This window comes from Harmonia axyridis, chromosome 4 (assembly GCF_914767665.1).
Source record: "Harmonia axyridis chromosome 4, icHarAxyr1.1, whole genome shotgun sequence".
In the NCBI taxonomy this organism is placed as follows: domain Eukaryota; kingdom Metazoa; phylum Arthropoda; class Insecta; order Coleoptera; family Coccinellidae; genus Harmonia; species Harmonia axyridis.
Window position 1 is genome coordinate 32403733 of NC_059504.1, and position 17530 is coordinate 32421262.

At 33.9% G+C, this 17530-nt stretch overlaps 2 protein-coding genes across 3 annotated transcripts in view; both read right to left on the reverse strand.

Annotated features, from left to right (window-relative positions):
* LOC123678477 overlaps positions 1-17530 on the reverse strand; it is a 357292-nt gene that overhangs the window by 290926 nt on the left and 48836 nt on the right. The gene's annotated exons all lie outside the window — the stretch shown is intronic.
* LOC123678478 lies at positions 7845-9545 on the reverse strand. Its single transcript, XM_045615516.1, has 2 exons — positions 9420-9545; positions 7845-9343 (listed from the first exon to the last, which is right to left on the reverse strand). The coding sequence occupies exon 2, from the start codon at positions 9255-9257 to the stop codon at positions 8151-8153; it is 1107 nt and encodes a 368-aa protein (XP_045471472.1). The 5' UTR covers positions 9258-9343; positions 9420-9545; the 3' UTR covers positions 7845-8150.

The window sequence follows — 17530 nt, forward strand, 5'->3', positions numbered from 1 at the left end:
ACTAATCTTATAGGAGTAAGTTATTACAATTACCATCTGTTTACCTTATTTACATATGATAATTGATTTCTACTCTTGTGCTAACGAAATATCAGATCTTTTTTCGCTAAATTGTTGATGTTCTTGTTCATTGCTTTCTTGAGAGCTATAGATTTGTGTTCAAATAAGATCTTTACAACTCTGTATTTCGGTATGTACTATTTTTACATGTTTTGTGATTGCCATGTTTTTGACTGTTTTCTATTGCTATTGTAGAGTCCTGAAGAAGGTCCCCATCGGGATCGAAACGTCGACTAAATGAAATAAAGAAGAGTGAAATTATAACACTTATCAATTTTCCCACACCCCTTATCATACTTATAACTATTGTTGTATATTGGGAATTAAAATTGTTGATATATATATATATATATATATATATATATATATATAAATATATATACGCAGAGTGGCGAAAGCCATCGGGGAGTGACGTCCCCGCGTACCCGAGTCAACCAGTTAGAGGGTTAGCACCCCCCTTACTGTGAAAAATATGCTTTCGACACAATGGACGAAGCCTCGGATAACGCTCCCGGCGTGGGGATTGCGCCTGGGGGAAGATCACTACAGTCCCTAGTAGAGGAAGGTGGAGCAAGTGGCGCCACTCTACGAAATGGTACCACAAGGCCTCGCAGATCAAATAGAACCGCACAGGGGAATAGCTTGGACATGTCGTTACAAGACAATCCCGCTTTAACCCGAAGAAAAAGGCAGCACTGGACGAGGGAGATGAACGTCAGTTTACTCAGTGCATACTTTGAAGCTACAGAGGGGGAAACGAACACCAAGAAGTACGTGGCAAGGTTGGCGGAACTATGGGCGGAACAACACCCGGAAAAGTTATTTACGGGAAAACACCTAGTTGCCCAGGTTAAGAACATAAAAACTCGAAAACTGCTCGCACCAGATGAAGTCGAGGCGATGAAATCTAACGCAATAAGAGCCTCGACAGGCAGAACCATCCAAAACATAAGAAGAAGCATACAACGGAGAAGCACAATCGCACAACGGCCAGGGAACGATGATGAACAGAATGAGGAGGAACAACACATAACGGAGACGGAACAGGATGAACATACAGACGGAATACGAACAATCTACGAACAAGTCAACCTGAAAAGGGAAGGAATAAGGATGGAGGCCAGACCAAAAATCACCAAAATCACACAAAATAAGAACACAAAGGAGATCATCCAAGCCATAAATACCACCCTGAAGCCAGCATTCAACAACGCAAAAAACTTCGAAGAGCTATGCCACACCATCTACTGTGCAGCTACCGTCACAAACATCATTTTAGAAAGCAAAACAGAACACCGAACCCAAGAAGAACATAAAGAACCGATACCACCATGGGAACAGAGGATAGAGAGGAAAATAACGAACTTAAGAAAAGAGATAGGTATCCTACATGCATACGTAAACACCACGAACCCTAGCAAGAAAGTTGAAAAGAAGACAGAGAAATACATTTTCAGGCTGAAGATCAAATCAAAGACCAAATCAGAACAGCGAGAACAACTTAAAGTCCACACAGAAACACTAAAGCACAAAATAGCCGCACTAGGAAATAGATTAAGAAGATACCACAAACGAACCCAAAGATTTAAAGATAATAACCTATTCTCCAACAATCAAAGACAGTTCTTCAGAAAGCTAGAGGAAGGGAAAGACGAGAAAACGACGAACCCACCACACCCAGAGGACATGCGACAGTACTGGGCACAAATCTGGACAAATAGAGGCGAACACAGGAAAACAGCGGCGTGGATAGAGCGTGAAAAGAGAGAACACGACAACGTGCGGGAAATGCCCGAGATAACCATAACCGAAGAAGATGTGAAAGAAACTATTAAAAGAATGAAGAACTGGACAGCACCGGGTATAGACCACATACAGAAAATCTTTCACACACACACATCAAGCACTGGCACGACTGATAAGAAAGGCTATAGAAGATCCACGCACTATACCGGAATATTTCACGCAGGGAACCACCCTCATGCTCCCAAAGAAGGGTGATCTGACGCAGGCCAAAAACTACAGACCAATAACCTGTTTACCGTCAGCATACAAAATACTCACCTCAACGATAGGCCATAAAATCCGAAGCCACCTAAAACCCAATAACATAATGGCATGGGAGCAGAATGGGTGCAAGAAGAAAGGACGTGGATGTAAAGAACTTCTGGTGATCGACAAGATGCTCACCAAACAGGCAAAAAAGAGACAGAAGAACATATCGATGGCCTGGATCGATTACCAGAAGGCATATGATTCGATACCACACTCCTGGCTGCTTGAAATCCTGGAAATTTACAAGGTAAACAGATTGATAATAAACCTAATCAAAAGCCTAATGTCAACATGGCGCACAACATTGTCCGTTAAAACACGAACAATCAACTATAGGACAGAAGAAATAAGAATTAAGAACGGCATATTCCAGGGCGATGGATTAAGTCCGCTGCTGTTTTGCCTCGCTTTGAACCCCCTCAGCAACATGCTAAATAGATCAGCGTACAATTACGCAATCAACGAGCAAACCAAAATAACCCATCTTTTCTATATGGATGATCTGAAGCTGTTTGCTAGAGGGAGGAAACAACTCGAAGAGGAAGTCGAACTTGTGAGAGGTTTCAGCGCAGATATTGGGATGTCGTTTGGACTAGAAAAGTGCTCCACGGTGGAAGTTAAGAGAGGAAAGCTGGTGGAAACAGAGAACATAAAGATGGCGGATGGAAGAGAAATGGCAAACCTGGGGACGGAGAACACATACAAATACCTAGGGATACAACAGACGTATGAAATAAAACAGAAAGAAAATAAAAATGCTGCAGAAACAGAACTCATCAGACGAGTTAAGAAAATAATCAGCTCACAACTGTCAGCAAAAAACAAAATCACAGCCATCAACACCTGGGCCCTACCAACTTTTTCCTATACGTCGGGAATCCTTGATTGGTCCAAAACAGATCTGGAGAGACTGGACAGAAGAATACGAACAATATTCACACAGAACGGCATGCTACATCCAAATTCGGCAATAGAGAGGCTTTACTTACCCAGAACAGAAGGAGGACGTGGGTTAAGCAGCTTGCAACACATCTGTCTCAAAGAGGAAAGAAAAATTAGAGATTACTTCAGAGAGAACAACTTGCCTGTACATCAATGGATATCGGCCCAGTTCGCTGAAACACACAACGAGCAGGACGCAGGAGAAGACCCACCTGCAAAATTAAGACAGAGCTGGAAAACAAAAGCCTTACACGGAAGATTCTACACAAGTTTACACCAACCAGATGTAGATATAAAGAACTCAAATACCTACCTGGTACAAGGCTACCTATTTCCCCAGACGTAAGGAACAGTCCTGGCAATCCAAGACCAGGTCGTCCCAACCAGAACATATGTGAAGCATATTTTAAAACAACAAGTGGAATCCACTAAATGCAGGATGTGCAACGTGGCCGAAGAAACAATCCAGCACCTGTCCTCAGGATGTTCCACAATAGCAGGCACGAAATATCTCAGCAGGCATGACAATATGGGTAAAGTCGTTCATCAATTACTATGCCTCCAAAAGCAACTAGTCCAACACTTCACACCACACCACATATATAAACTACAAACTATAGTAGAGAACGAACAGCACAAAATATACTGGGATCTGGCAGTCACAACAGACAGAGGTGTGAAACACAATAGACCGGACATGGTGGTATGGGATAACAAAAAGAAGACCGTCATTATTATTGACTTTGCTGTGCCGCAAGATAACAACCTAGCGAAAAGCTATGCCGAAAAAATATCCAAATATGAGGCACTAGCACAGCAAATGAAGGACATGTGGAGGCTCAAAGCAGTGACTATAATGCCTCTAATAATAAGCGTGAATGGCCTCGTACACCGAAAGACCACTCAACATCTAAATGAACTGGACCTGCCGCACAACACCATCACGTGGATGCAGAAAGCAGTAATCCTAGGAACTGTCAGCATAGTGAGAAAAATAATATATCCCCACTAGCTCACGGAGGTACTCTAAAAAAAAAAAAAAAATATATATATATATATATATATTTTTTTTTTTTTTTTTTAGAGTACCTCCGTGAGCTAGTGGGGATATATTATATATATATATATATATATATATATATATATATGTATATATATATATATATATATATATATATATATATATATATATATATATATATATATATATATATATATATATATATGTATATATATATATATATATATATATATATATATATATATATATATATTATATATATATATATATATATATATATATATAGGCCAGAGTGTACCACAGGGAAATCGCGACGAAAACAGGTCTACTGCAAAGTAATGACAGTTTTTATAGTTACCAACCACGAGATGTGCTGGAGAATGACATCTTCAAGCTGTACTGGGACACTGCCATGGTCACAGATAGGTCTATAGCACACAATCGCCCTGACATTGTGTTGTTCAATAAAACCGAAAAGTCTGTACAGATAATAGACGTATCGGTTCCCGCTGACGACAACATCACCAAAGCCTATACGGAGAAGGTCAGTAAGTATCACGACCTGGCCTTTGAACTGAAGGAGATCTATGGCCTCAGAAAGACATCTATAGTGCCACTCATAATATCGGTAAACGGCTTGGTGGAGGCCCACATGCTGGAGAATACAAAGAGGCTGCAACTTGATACTTACTTGATTAGTCAAGCCCAAAAGCAAGTGATTTTGGGCACTACGCGGATAGTCGGGAGGTTCTTGACCAGCTCCTGAGAACAATCTTGGCTGAAGAATCAGCCCGGTTGTCTCACGTACCAACCCGATAAATGGTGAAAAAAAAAAATATATATATATATATATATATATTTTTTTATATATATATATGTATATATATATATATATAATATATATATAATATATATATATATATATATATATATATATATATATATATATATATATATATATATATATATAATGTTATATCCAAAAAAATACAACTGTCACTGAATAATCAATTGAAGTGTTTCTCTGAAATAAAAGTTTATTTTTTTATCATGGAAAATACAACAGGTATTAACACAATTTAATTAATTATAAAACATACCTGAAATAAAAGAAACAACATTCAAAGTTAATTATTCAATCAATTCAATTCAGAATTCAAATTCTCTCTAATACAAAATTCAGTTTTAATTATTTCTGTCACTTTGACATACAATGTAACTTGATAACATACAACAGTCTCCTTACATCTCCCCCCCTAGGAAGACAGTTTTGGTACAAAACTACTAAACAATCGATATCATCCTTCATCTGCTACTTCTATATTAGGAATCGGAATCAATTTAGAAATATGAAACAAATTCAATTCTGATTTTCTATGTCCTGTATTAATTTCAAAAATCGATTGTGATATTTTTTTCAATATTATATAAGGTCCAATTCTTAATTGGTCTAATTTTTTTCGATTCAGTTTATTACCATTTTCAACATATACTGAGTCGCCAACTTTGAAATCGTATTCCCTTCTGTTCTTGTCATATATTCTCTTATTATATTCATGGTATCTATTACTATTTTTTAAGGCAATTTTCCTATCCTTTTCTAGGTTATTCTGGTCCTTCGCTTTCCTTAGTTCATTTGGTAATATTGAAGTATCATCTCCTTGTAATAAATATTTAGGACTGAATCCAGTAACTGTGTGTTCAGTCTCATTGTACTTTTCGACACAATTATGAGCTACTCTTGTCCATGCGTATCTGTTATTCTTTTCATTCATTGCACATCTTATTTTATTAACTAACGTTTGATTAAGTCTTTCATTCAAACCATTGGAGAATGGTGCATTCACTGCAGTGAAAATCATTGTGATGTTTTTCTCTTCTAGGAAATCCTTAAAATCCTTAGAATTTATACCCGGATACTGATCAGTAAGAAGTGTTCCAATATTATAATCTTGAAGTACATTTTTTATAAGCTTGATGAAATCATTTGAGTTTCGTGTTTTTGATGTCAATATGTAAGCAAATCTCGTGAAATGGTCTACTAGCAGATGTAAATATTTCTTAGTGGACCGCGAGCCACCGAATCCTCCTATTGTGTCTATTGAAACCATTTCAAACGGTTTTTCTGCAGGACCTAGATGCGATAACAGACCAATTTTCTCTTGTCTCGATTTATTTTTTATGCAAATTTCACAACACTTACAAATTTTCTTAATATTTATTATACATTCTCTGATGTGTAATAAGGGAGTATTTTGCTTTGCATTTGTTTTATCCCTATGTGACAAAAATTCTTGTGGGTATTCTCTATAAGTTTTTTACAAAACTCTTCCGACAGTATAATCTTTTCTTTATTTCTTACTTTCTTGTAATATAGACTATTTTTGGAAATAAATTTATTCCTGTTATTTTTTAAATCTTTGTTCTCTTCTTGATCTGCCAAAATATCTTCAATCTTTATCATATTCACTATTTTCAATTTATCTTCTTCATCCTCTTGGGATTCCAGTACCGGATTTCTGCTCAAGCAATCTGCTTCCAAATTTTCTTTTCCTGGACGATAAATTATCTCAAAATCGTATTGTGATAAATAATAAGTGAGATCGCCCAATTCCTCATCTGTTCGAGCTTTAATATTCATTTTCTCTAAAGGTTTATGATAGGAAAATACTTTGAATGATTTTCCTATGAGCCAATGTTGCCAATATTTAACAGATTCTTTTATCGCTAAACATTCTAAATATACAGCCTTCTTCTTTTTCTGTGTTTCGTTCAGTTTTTTTGAAAAATATGCCACTGGTTTTTCAACTTTTGAATTCTCATTCAGTTGCGGTTGTTTCAGAACAGCTCCTATCCCTTGTAAGCTTGCGTCAGTATATATATGGATTGGTAGGCCCGGATCGAAAATAGCCAAGATTGGCTGAGTACACAGAAAATTTTTCATATATTCAAAGGCTTTTTGACATTCTTCTGTCCAAATGAATTTTTGACCTTTCCTCAACAAATTATGTAAGGGCTCTAGAATCAATGAAATTTTGGGAACGTATTCGTTATAGAAATTAATTTTTCCTAAGAACTGTCTAATGTTCTTCTGATTTCTTGGTATGGGAAAATTTCGAATTGAAATCAACTTATCTTTTATTGGAGAAACTGAATTATTTCTAATGACGTGACCCAGGTATTGAACTGAGTCCAATGCAAATGAGCATTTAGAGAGCTTCAATCTGAAACCCTCTTTCATAATAGCTTCTAGTAATTGAGATAAATGATTTATATGTTCTTCGAAAGATTTGGAAAAAATTAATATATCATCAATGTAGTTCACGGCAAAATTTGATAATTTGTATTTTCTTATTATGTTAGACAAGATTCTTTGAAAGATAGCTGGGGCAGTCTTCAAACCAAATGGCAGACAGGTCCATTGGAAATGACCCTCTCGAGTTACAAACCCTGTTTTTCTTCTATCTTCAATTCGTAGTGGAATAGACCAAAATGCTGAATTTATGTCAAGTTTCGAAAAATACTTACAATTTCTGGTTTTTATAATCTTTCACCGTTCCAACATCATATTTATCTTTAGCAAATATATTTTTATATTTATTTACAAGATTTTGAATAGATGTTTCTTCCTGATTATTCAAATTACTTGTTAGGACTTCAAAAATATCTACATCCACATGTTCATTGAAATTTATTTGAAACTCTTCTGGTTTTCTGGTAGAATTAGGAATTTTCTGTTCTATCTCCAATTTTTCATTATGTATTAATCTAAATTTTGTTATGCAATCTAATCCAATCAAAAAATCATTTTCAAAATTTTCATTACTTATTATGAATACATCTATGTATTCTTCTATATTCAATATTTTTGCTTTTACTGTTATCATACCATCTGTTTTATTCACACCATTAATTGTTCTCAAGTTAACTCCTTGTATAGATTTATTCTCATTTGATTTTAGATGTATAAGTTTTGAGTTTATTGAAGAAACATTTGAGCCTGTATCATAAATAGCGGATACTTCCAACGTGTCATTCAATGTTACCTTGAGCTTAATTAATGGTGGAATTATTAGTTTTTTGGATCAGTGTTGTTGAATTCTACTTCTAATGTTGAATTATTAACGTGTTGCATTCTTTCTTTTTTTTTTTTGAACCAGCATTCTGCTGTAGGATGAAAACGTATTCCTTTATCTTCATTTTTACAAATTTCACAAGGTGACTTGACTGTATTTTCTTTGTTAGAGTGATACTTGTCATTTTTCTTTTCAAAATTTTTCTTATATACCAAATGTTCTAATTTTCCTAATTCATTATAAAGATCTTCTACTATTTTTAAATTTCCTCTATCAATCATGTTGATAACAAAATTTGGCAAACCTGTTGCAATCAGATCTATCAATGTTCCACTATCAATTGAATTTCTTGCTTCTAGCAGAAGTTTTTCTTTTTTTATCGCGTATTCTAATAAAGAGCCTTTTTGGTATTTGAATGAGAACGCAAATCTTATAGAAGACCAACCTTTACCTGTGAATGTTTTACAGAAACTCTCTCTCCATATTTCCCATTTCGATTCAATGGTTAGTTTCATTAGTGTACAACTATACCAATCCATAGCACCTTTATCCATAAATGATTTCAGGATCTCAATTTTGTTTTCATCCACAGATATCTGAAATCGCTCGCATTCTTTCTCGAATCCAGTAATCCATTGATCTGCGCTCGAAGTTCTCCCATCAAATTTTTCGATGGTGAATTTATCTGCTATTCCGCCTATGTTTCTAAGTGAAGTTTGACCTCCACTCTTTTCAAGTAATTTTTCCAACGCTTTAATCAGTGGCTGGTCAGAGGCATTCACAGAGACATTCAGCTGATCTTCAAGCTTTTCTTCTAAGAAGATATCTTCAAACTGAAGATTACCACCTTCATCCAGATAGGTAGCAGCCAAATCCTCGTTTAAATTAATCCATACCCTTCTAATTTGGTTTCTCTTGGAAATTGAATTTTCAACCTTATTATAAGCTGAAGTTTTTATTACTTGTGTATGTAAACTAGCTCTTTGATACATATCGGGAATTGCATAATTACGGCCATCAGTAGTTCCAATAGAAGTTATGCAAAGCACATTAGTTTTGGAATCTTCTACACATATCTTAAAATCAAACCGTAGCTTGTCCATGTTTGTGATATCAACAAGAATGTTGTTTTATAATGTTATATCCCAAAAAATACAACTGTCACTGAATAATCAATTGAAGTGTTTCTCTGAAATAAAAGTTTATTTTTTTATCATGGAAAATACAACAGGTATTAACACAATTTAATTAATTACAAAACATACCTGAAATAAAAGAAACAACATTCAAAGTTAATTATTCAATCAATTCAATTCAGAATTCAAATTCTCTCTAATACAAAATTCAGTTTTAATTATTTCTGTCACTTTGACATACAATGTAACTTGATAACATTCAACAGTCTCCTTACATATATATATATATATATATATATATATATATATATATATATATATATATATATATATATATATATATATATATATATATATATATAAATTGAAAAATAAGGGATATCGACCAAATATGCACATTAAGTTGTTACTCTATATTCATTTGCCAAGAGTTCGGAATCTAGTAACAACAATAATAAAAAACATACAAAAATTAAAAAATATTTTATTAGAAAACTCATACCCACAGGGAATGATTAATAAACTATTGTTTTCCAGTACAAACCCAGTGAGACAGATAATGATAAACGGAGAGGATAATGAACGAGAACACCAAGAGGAAGTTGAGATCAAATACTGTTCAATACCAAACATCAAAACACTCTCGACAAAAATTAAGAGATGTTTCAACAACCAAGAAAACATCAAAGTAATCATTAAAAACCACAAATCTGTAGCCAACCTATACTCCAAACTCAAGGATCCTATACCAAAAAACTTAAGAACTAATATAATTTACCAGATAAAATGTATGGACTGCAACCAAACATACGTGGGACAAACTTCGCAGTGGTTAAAGAATAGGATCACACTTCATTGGAGAGATATCAAATTAAACAACCAAAGATGTGCTTTATCAATACATGCGAACGAGAACGATCACAGGATCAACTTGGATGAAGTGGAAGTTTTAGATGAAGAGAGGAATTACAAAAAGAGGACAATTCTAGAAATGGTACATATTGGAGAACAACCTTACCCAATAAACAAAAAGACCGATACTGATAACTTGAGCAATATGTTTACATACCTTTTATCATTAAGTCGAGAACCCTTTAACGATGGCCCAATAGACGAATAAAGAATTTTGGACACCCCTGACATTGTAGTCGTGACGTTTCTATGATATTTGACGTTGTTTTCTATGTTTAATATTAATATATATTTTATATTTATATTTATATATTAATGACAAAAAAAACAAAACCTAAAAAAATTAGATTTTAATGCGTAGTAGTGGATTGATTAATTGTTGTGATAAGTAAATTAGCAGTGAATGTAGATTATATAGTATAGAATAGATGGTAGAAAACTTTTCCTGTAGAGGTGATAGATACGTTATTTTACACTTAAGAGACGACCTCAGATTCAGTAAGTTAATTCAGAAAAGTTTTTTAGAATGTGAGAATGAATTTAAAAGATTTTATAGTTGTACATGTCCTTGGTTAACATTATTTTGATTACTTGTTGTAGGAGCCCTGCAGAAGGAACAAACTAGTTTCCGAAAGCTTGGCAAATGAATAAAGAGTAACAACTTAATGTGCATATTTGGTCGATATCCCTTATTTTCCAATTTATCAATAAAACACGACCATTAACTAGGAGTTTATATCAAAAATGGGATTTTTTCAAAGGATGACATCTTTATATAGGGAGAAAACATCACATCTACTCAAGCAATGGATGACCAACAACACTAAACTGGCAGCATTCAAAAACAGGCGAATATTTCTACTGGAGTGTAAGAGACAAGCACTGGTACCACCACATATTGGAAATGGAATGAAAAACGCGAACACCCTTTTTGAGTTAAATTCAAATTTCAGACTAAACAAGAGGGTGGCAGAGTTTAACAACAAACTTGCGTTAAAGATCATGAGACTGGAAATCGAACATACACAATCGATGATCAAGAAAATAGAGAGATCCCAACAAGAAAACTTAAAAGAACTAAACACTACATTACCACAAACTATATTGACTGAATTCCTTGCAAGACAGGAAGTTACATATATTAGAGAGTTCCACAAAATAAGACAAAAAAATAGAGAAAAAGTTCATCGACTTAGAGAACAGAAAAAGATCAAATACAGGGTGCAACAGAAATGGCTCATGAACCTCACAGCTGAAGTCATTCCAAAGGAAGTTGAAACTATACTTGCATTGGGGTCAAAATTTAGTATATCCACAAATATGCAAGAGACATCTATAAAGAGGTTAGTAGCAGATATTGAGAGCATACTAGATAGGATACCTGTAGGTGAAAGAGACCTAATGCGAGTAAAAGTTACTAGCATTATAACAAACCATTTCCATAAATACAAGGATAATTCTCAAGTCATAGACTTCATATATAATAAAACAAGACAATTTCTAAAGATCCATGAAAACCTCATCGTATTAAATAGTGATAAGGGCTCAGTCACAGTCATCATGACAAGAGATGATTATTTACAAAAGATGCACGATCTTTTGAGTACTGATAGTTTCAAAGAAATAGCACGAGACCCCACAACAACTATACAGAAAAAAACAAATTTGATTATTTCAGAATTAAAAAACATAGGTGCAATAGATGGTGGTCAAGCGAAATCATTGAGAAAATATAACTCAGTAGCCCCACGCATATACGGAAACCCCAAAGTCCATAAAGTGAATACACCACTAAGACCAATCGTGTCAGATATATAAGGACCTACAATTCATTTAGCCATGTTCATCGCGCACATTCTTACTTGTGCCTTTGATACCAACAATGAATATTATGTGAAAGATACATTTGAAATTGCAAATATGTTAAACAACTTTAAATTACCACCTGGTTATATTCTAGTTTCCTTGGACGTAGTCAATCTTTTCGGAAATTTAACAAAGAAAATTGTCTTTGAAGCTTTGGCAGAAAAATGGAATGACATTGAAGAACACTGTAATATACCAAAAGAAAAATTTATGAAAATACTAGATTTCCTTTTCGACTCTGGATATTTTATGTTTGGAGGAAAGTATTTTATGCAAGTGTTAGGATGCACAATGGGATCGAAATTAAGCCCAATAATGGCTCTTTATGCCATGGATTATTTGTTAATGAAAAGTTTACCTAAGCTATCTTTCAGACCACCATTCATAAAAAAGTTTGTAGATGACCTACTTGTGGCTATACCTGGCACAGAGAAAGAAAATGTTCTCCATGTGTTCAACAGCTACGATGAACACATCCAATTCACTATTGAGGTTGAAGACGAATTGCAGTCTGTACCCTCCTTGGATACAAGAGTACATAGAATTGAAGATACCATAAGACTGGACTGGTACAAAAAGGAAACTTCATCAGACAGGTACATTCACTATTTATCAGATCATGCCACACAAGTAAAGATAAATTTCATAAAAGAAAAAGTAAATAGAATAAAAAATATATGCCACCCCGATTTTGTGACCAAAAACATAAAAAAATTTAAAAATATTTTATTAGAAAACTCATACCCACAGGGAATGATTAATAAACTATTGTTTTCCAGTACAAACCCAGTGAGACAGATAATGATAAACGGAGAGGATAATGAACGAGAACACCAAGAGGAAGTTGAGATCAAATACTGTTCAATACCAAACATCAAAACACTCTCGACAAAAATTAAGAGATGTTTCAACAACCAAGAAAACATCAAAGTAATCATTAAAAACCACAAATCTGTAGCCAACCTATACTCCAAACTCAAGGATCCTATACCAAAAAACTTAAGAACTAATATAATTTACCAGATAAAATGTATGGACTGCAACCAAACATACGTGGGACAAACTTCGCAGTGGTTAAAGAATAGGATCACACTTCATAGGAGTGATATCAAATTAAACAACCAAAGATGTGCTTTATCAATACATGCGAACGAGAACGATCACAGGATCAACTTGGATGAAGTGGAAGTTTTAGATGAAGAGAGGAATTACAAAAAGAATTCTAGAAATGGTACATATTGGAGAAAAACCTAACCCAATAAACAAAAAGACCAATACTGATAACTTGAGCAATATCTATACATACCTATTATCATTAAGCCGAGAACCCTTTTACGATGGCCCAATAGACGAATAAAGAATTTTGGACACCCCTGACATTGTAGTCGTGACGTTTCTATGATATTTGACGTTGTTTTCTAAGTTTCCCTTTTATATTAATGACAAAAACAACAAAACCTAAAAAAAATAGATTTTAATGCGTAATAGTGGATTGATTAATTGTTGTAATAAATAAATTAGCAGTGAATGTAGATTATATAGTATAGAATAGATGGTAGAAAACTTTTCCTGTAGAGGTGATAGATACGTTATTTTACACTTAAGAGAGGACCTCAGATTCAGTAAGTTAATTCAGAAAAGTTTTTTAGAATGTGAGAATGAATTTAAAAGATTTTATAGTTGTACATGTCCTTGGTTAACATTATTTTAATTACTTGTTGTAGGAGCCCTGCAGAAGGAACAAACTAGTTTCCGAAAGCTTGGCAAATGAATAAAGAGTAACAACTTAATGTGCATATTTGGTCGATATCCCTTATTTTCCAATTTATCAATAAAACACGACCATTAACTAGGAGTATATATATATATATATATATATATATATATATATATATATATATATATATATATATATATATGTTGCGGAGGAGTCGGTCCAACATTTATCATCAGGATGCTCAACCATAGCGAATACGAAATATCTGGCTCGCCATAACAATATGGGGAAGGTTGTACACCAGCTGTTGTGTCTTCAGAAAGACCTCATCCAGCACTTTACACCACACCACGTGTACACTCCAAAAACTGTACTGGAAAACCAACATTCCAAAGTTTACTGGGACCTAACGCTCATAACGGATAGAGGGGTTGAGCATAACCGTCCAGATATGGTGGTGTGGGACAAATTGAACAAAACCGCCACCATAATAGACTTCGCGGTTCCCCAAGACAACAACTTGGCGAAGACCTACGCAGAAAAGATTAGGAAATATGAGGCACTAGCACATCAGATGAAAGATATGTGGAAGCTTAAAAGCGTAATAATTAAGCCCCTGGTCATAACTGTGAATGGTCTCGTCCACCGTAAGAGCACTCAACATCTCAAGGAGCTGAATCTGCCTAAGAACACGATCACATGGATGCAGAAGGCTGTGATTTTGGGAACCGTGAATATCTTACGGAAGGTCGTATACCCCCATTGATCAAAAAGAGGGTTATCCTTGATGCCTTGGCGTCCGGATAATTCTACGAAACCCACTAATAAGTGTGAATTTAAAAAAAAAAAAAAAAATATATATATATATATATATATATATATATATATACAGGGTGAGTCTTTGACTTGTACATATATTTCAACCGAAGATTCCTGAGGTCAAAAGAAACACTTTTTTCCTTTATAGTTTTTTCCGATTCGGCCCGGTTACAAAGATACAGGCTGTTGAAAATCGATAAAAAAAAGTGATTTTCAGCTATATCTCGTAAATGGTTCTATTGAAGGAAATGATTTTTGGAATATAGCTTTTCCTTGATGTGATACATCTTCTCCGAACACAAGATTCCCTACACATCTTTCAGTTTCTTCATTATGAACATTACATCACATAAAAATACCAGAAATTCGAAGAACCCAACTCTTAAAAGTAATTTGGACGTTCATTGAACAATATTTGGCTAATTTGGAAAATAAAAGTATTCTTCATATTTTCTCCTACAAAGCGCCGTTTTCGAGTAACTTGATCTTAAAAAAAAAAAATTATCTGTGAAATTCGAAAAATTGGGTACTTTGGCTAAATGCAACTCTGTTCTGTTGTGGAAAAAAAAAACCACAGAAATGAATATTTCCTATGATGTCATGTCTCAGATTTTAGAATTGAAGTACTAGCCAACTTAGTTTGAAAATGAAGTTATTTGAATAAGCTCACCTCAACTCTTTTATTTGATTACAAATTACTGAGCTTTGACACAGCTCTTATAATAAGAAGATACTTCATTAAAATCAACATTCTATTTTGAAAAGTCCAGATTTCCCATAAAGCCCATGTTCAAAAAAGTTTTCACAAAATAGTCCCATTATAATGACAACAGTCAATATCCCACTAAAGACTGCTGCTATCGAACAATACTGTATTCTTCGAGGGTCATTCAAACTCATACCACTAAGTACATACTGGACAAATTTTCATGTGATTGAGATTAAATACTTTTATTCTTTTGCTGTTCCATGAATTCATCCTAGAGCATATGATTGACATACTTCCAAGAGTGCCATAATTGTTTTAATATGAAAACAAATAGGTGAGTTGAAAGAAACAGGATATTCAACTGTGGATATTATTCAATACTTCTCATTTATTTTCAATGGCAAAATCAAGAAGAATCAAGTAGTAGAGTTGGCTATAATGTAGGTACATATTATAGAACAAATTTGATTACAAGTGGAGTCTAACATTTTCCATTGATTACAGAGCCATAAAACTTAATTTCCATATTTTCACACTGATGGCTCCAAAAATATTGAAGCAGATCATTATTTTTATGAGATAGTTGGAACAAATCAAATGCTTCATTTCATAAAGGAATTACTTTCTATCAGAATGCACACTTATTTATTTTGTATCCACACAATTATTTTGGAAATTGTTCTTAAATTTCTCGAAAATATGTATGGAACTTCAATATTCTGTTGGGATTCTTCAAATCTTCGATGATTTTCATTTCATGATAGCATAATATCAAAATTATAATAACAACAACAGTGTAAATGAATATTTTAGGTTAGAACATAGATTATTCGAACTGCTGTGTTTAAATTTGCAACACTCGAAATTTGAGGTTTAAACTTAAAACCACAGACTACTAGTCTGTGTTAGAACTTTTACAGATTTATTTGAGAATGTGAGGTTAAATGTCAATTCTTGTACGATATATTATAAATGCGATATAATAAATGAATGAATGGATATGAATTATGAGTATCAGAGCTAAGCTTATATGGGTGGTAGCGAGCTCAATTCGTTATGATTATCGGAAATGAAATAGAAAATCAAGAGAAAAATATTTAATCTTTATCACCAATGAAATTGGGATAACTCATTTATTGTATTATAAATACTACTTTGTTCAACAAATGGAATGTTAAAAGTGAGTTTATGATGGTTTTTCCAATCTAGTATCTTATTTCCAAGGTTCAAATTGTATATCTTATACTTGCGAAAACTTCAGTGTTCCGGTTACCAGGGGTGAATTAGCTCATTATGAAAATTTAAAATGGCTATATCTTTTTAACAGGGCCGAGTCGGAAAAAATGGTAAATGAAAAAAGTGTTTCTTTTGACCTCAAGAATCTTCGGTTAAAATATATGTACAAGTCAAAGACTCACCCTGTATATAATAGATAACAATGTTAGGATGTTTCGATCTAGGAAATTCAGTGATACACTTTTATATCATCCAAGCTTTCGGTAAGACTTCTTACCTTTCTCAAGGATCTGCGAAATACAGGGTGTTTCCTAAACATGCGGCAAAAATTCAGGGGGTTGTTCCTTGGACTATTTTAAGCATGTTTTGTCCTTGAATGATTTTTGAAAAACCTCTTTGTTTCGAAGATACAGGGCGAACAACATTTTTCATATTTTTAAAATTAATAATAGTTTAAATAAAAATGCGTACCGCACTGTGTTTACTAAGTAGGTACAATTTATTTTTAAATTTGTTTAACAACATTCCAATTACTAAAAACGGCCAGTTTTTTGACTAAAAATTGATAAGTGCAGATGGTAAAGGTATACAGATTAAACACGGTTTTCATTTGAATGGGTGTAACTTAATAAGAAATGATCCTGGTGTTTTTGAAAGGGTTCGGCAGTCAATGAGGAGAAGATTGGATGCTTGTATGCTGGCTAGAGGTGGTCATTTTCAACAGTTTTTGTAGGTTGAGTTGAATTTTCATGTAATTTTTCATAATAAAATGTTATCATCTGAAATTTTGTTTCCCCTATATCTTCGAAACAAATAGGTTTTTCAAAAATCATCAAAGGACAAAATATTCTTAGAATAGTCCAAGGAACAACCCCCTGAATTTTTGCCGCATGTTTAGGAAACACCCTGTATATTAAATATAAACATTACAAATAGCAAGTTCACAAAACTAACGTACATATATTGTGGTTTTATTCCTTC